Source organism: Oncorhynchus keta, chromosome 28, assembly GCF_023373465.1.
Source record: "Oncorhynchus keta strain PuntledgeMale-10-30-2019 chromosome 28, Oket_V2, whole genome shotgun sequence".
Lineage (NCBI taxonomy): Eukaryota > Metazoa > Chordata > Actinopteri > Salmoniformes > Salmonidae > Oncorhynchus > Oncorhynchus keta.
Window position 1 is genome coordinate 65458241 of NC_068448.1, and position 1545 is coordinate 65459785.

At 47.6% G+C, this 1545-nt stretch overlaps 1 protein-coding gene across 1 annotated transcript in view; it reads right to left on the minus strand.

The window, feature by feature from the left end:
* Positions 1–1092, minus strand: part of LOC127912862 (polycystic kidney disease 1 like 1-like) — a 62587-nt gene extending 61495 nt beyond the window's left edge. Inside the window, exons 1-3 of the mRNA XM_052483631.1 lie at positions 965–1092; positions 318–672; positions 1–185 (exon numbers count right to left, since the gene is read on the minus strand). The exon at positions 1–185 is cut by the window's left edge and continues 40 nt beyond it. Coding sequence (XP_052339591.1) covers positions 1–185; positions 318–627 — 495 coding nt within the window. The 5' untranslated portion in view covers positions 628–672; positions 965–1092. The remainder of the gene's footprint in view (positions 186–317; positions 673–964) is intronic.
* Between the last annotated feature and the right edge of the window lie 453 nt (positions 1093–1545).

Here is a 1545-nt window from a genome sequence, read left to right on the forward strand (position 1 = left end):
GTATGAGACGTTAGTTCCCTGTTCTAACAGAGCCTCAAAGAGAACCACCTGGTTCTTATGAACCACACTTGAGTGGGCAGAGAGGTCTAGACCCGCTGGAACCTTCTCTACATAGAACACACGTTCCGTAGCCATACTTCTGTAGAACTCATTATAGGCCCACACTCTGATCTGGAACACTCCCTCTGGGAATGCAATAAAGATTCAACAGTTAGACAAATATCAACTATTACGTTTTGTCCAAAATGTCTTCATGCCGAATTTCAGGAGAATGTAAGGTATTTTATTTCCATTTGCAAACATAATTACTTGTTTACCTTTAGTGAACTGGTGATAGGTGGATGCAGTCTTTCCCAGCGAATGAGAGACACCGTTCACATATGAAGTTGGCAACCCGTCTCCGAAGTCAAAAACAAAATGGGCGCTGTGGGAGAAGGAGTGTCCTCTGAACAGGAGGAGGGACGTGGCGTAGGTCCCAACAGCCTGCAGGTGGAGCGCTGCCCTATCCGACCCAAATGGGTACTGGACCTGAACTTGACCCACGGGGCCATGAACCCTGACCTCTAGGTGTCGGCTGACTGAGGTGTGGCCCAGGGGACAGTAGGTTGTCACGGTAATGTTATACATCCCTGGAACAACTGCCTGGAGATGAAGGAGCTCACACTGGTGTTCCTAGGACAGAGGGAGAGATGGACAGATGATGAAGAGATTGAGGGAGTGGTGTGGAGCGAGAGAGAGAGAGAGAGAAAGACAGACAGACAGACAGACGGACAGACGGACGGACGGACGGACGGACGGACGGACGGACGGACGGACAGACAGACAGACAGACAGACAGACAGACAGACAGACAGACAGAAAAGGGAAAACATAAAACCAAACAGAGAGAGAAACAGTAGGGAGAAAACAAGGTAAAAAAAAACGACTTTCTGTGACAGTAAATATCTTCAGGGGATAGACTTACCTGTCTGTGTGACTGTGAGTGGTGAATTCTGGGAGAGACACCTGCCACTCAAACACCATGGCCCCGCCTCTGACCACTAAAGCTGTTGCGTTGATGAAGTCAGCTAATCGGATCACGGCAGGTGTGGCCAACACTAAGAGGACGTCACCAATTGGCTCCTCCGTGGTTACCTCATGTGCTAATATCAAAGCTCCTGATTTAGAGGAAGTAAAAGTCAGCTAGAGGGTAGTTACTAGATGACCATGTTAGAGAGGACAGGATAGTTACTAGATGAGCATGTTAGAGAGGACAGGGTAGTTACTAGATGACCATGTTAGAGAGGACAGGGTAGTATACAGATGGCCATGTTAGAGAGGACAGGGTAGTTACTAGACAACCATGTTAGAGAGGACAGGGTAGTTACTAGACAACAATGTTAGAGAGGACAGGGTGGTTACTAGATGACCATGTTAGAGAGGACAGGATAGTTACTAGATGACCATGTTAGAGAGGACAGGGTAGTTACTAGATGACCATGTTAGAGAGGACAGGGTAGTATATAGATGGCCATGTTAGAGAGGACAGGGTAGTTACTAGACAAC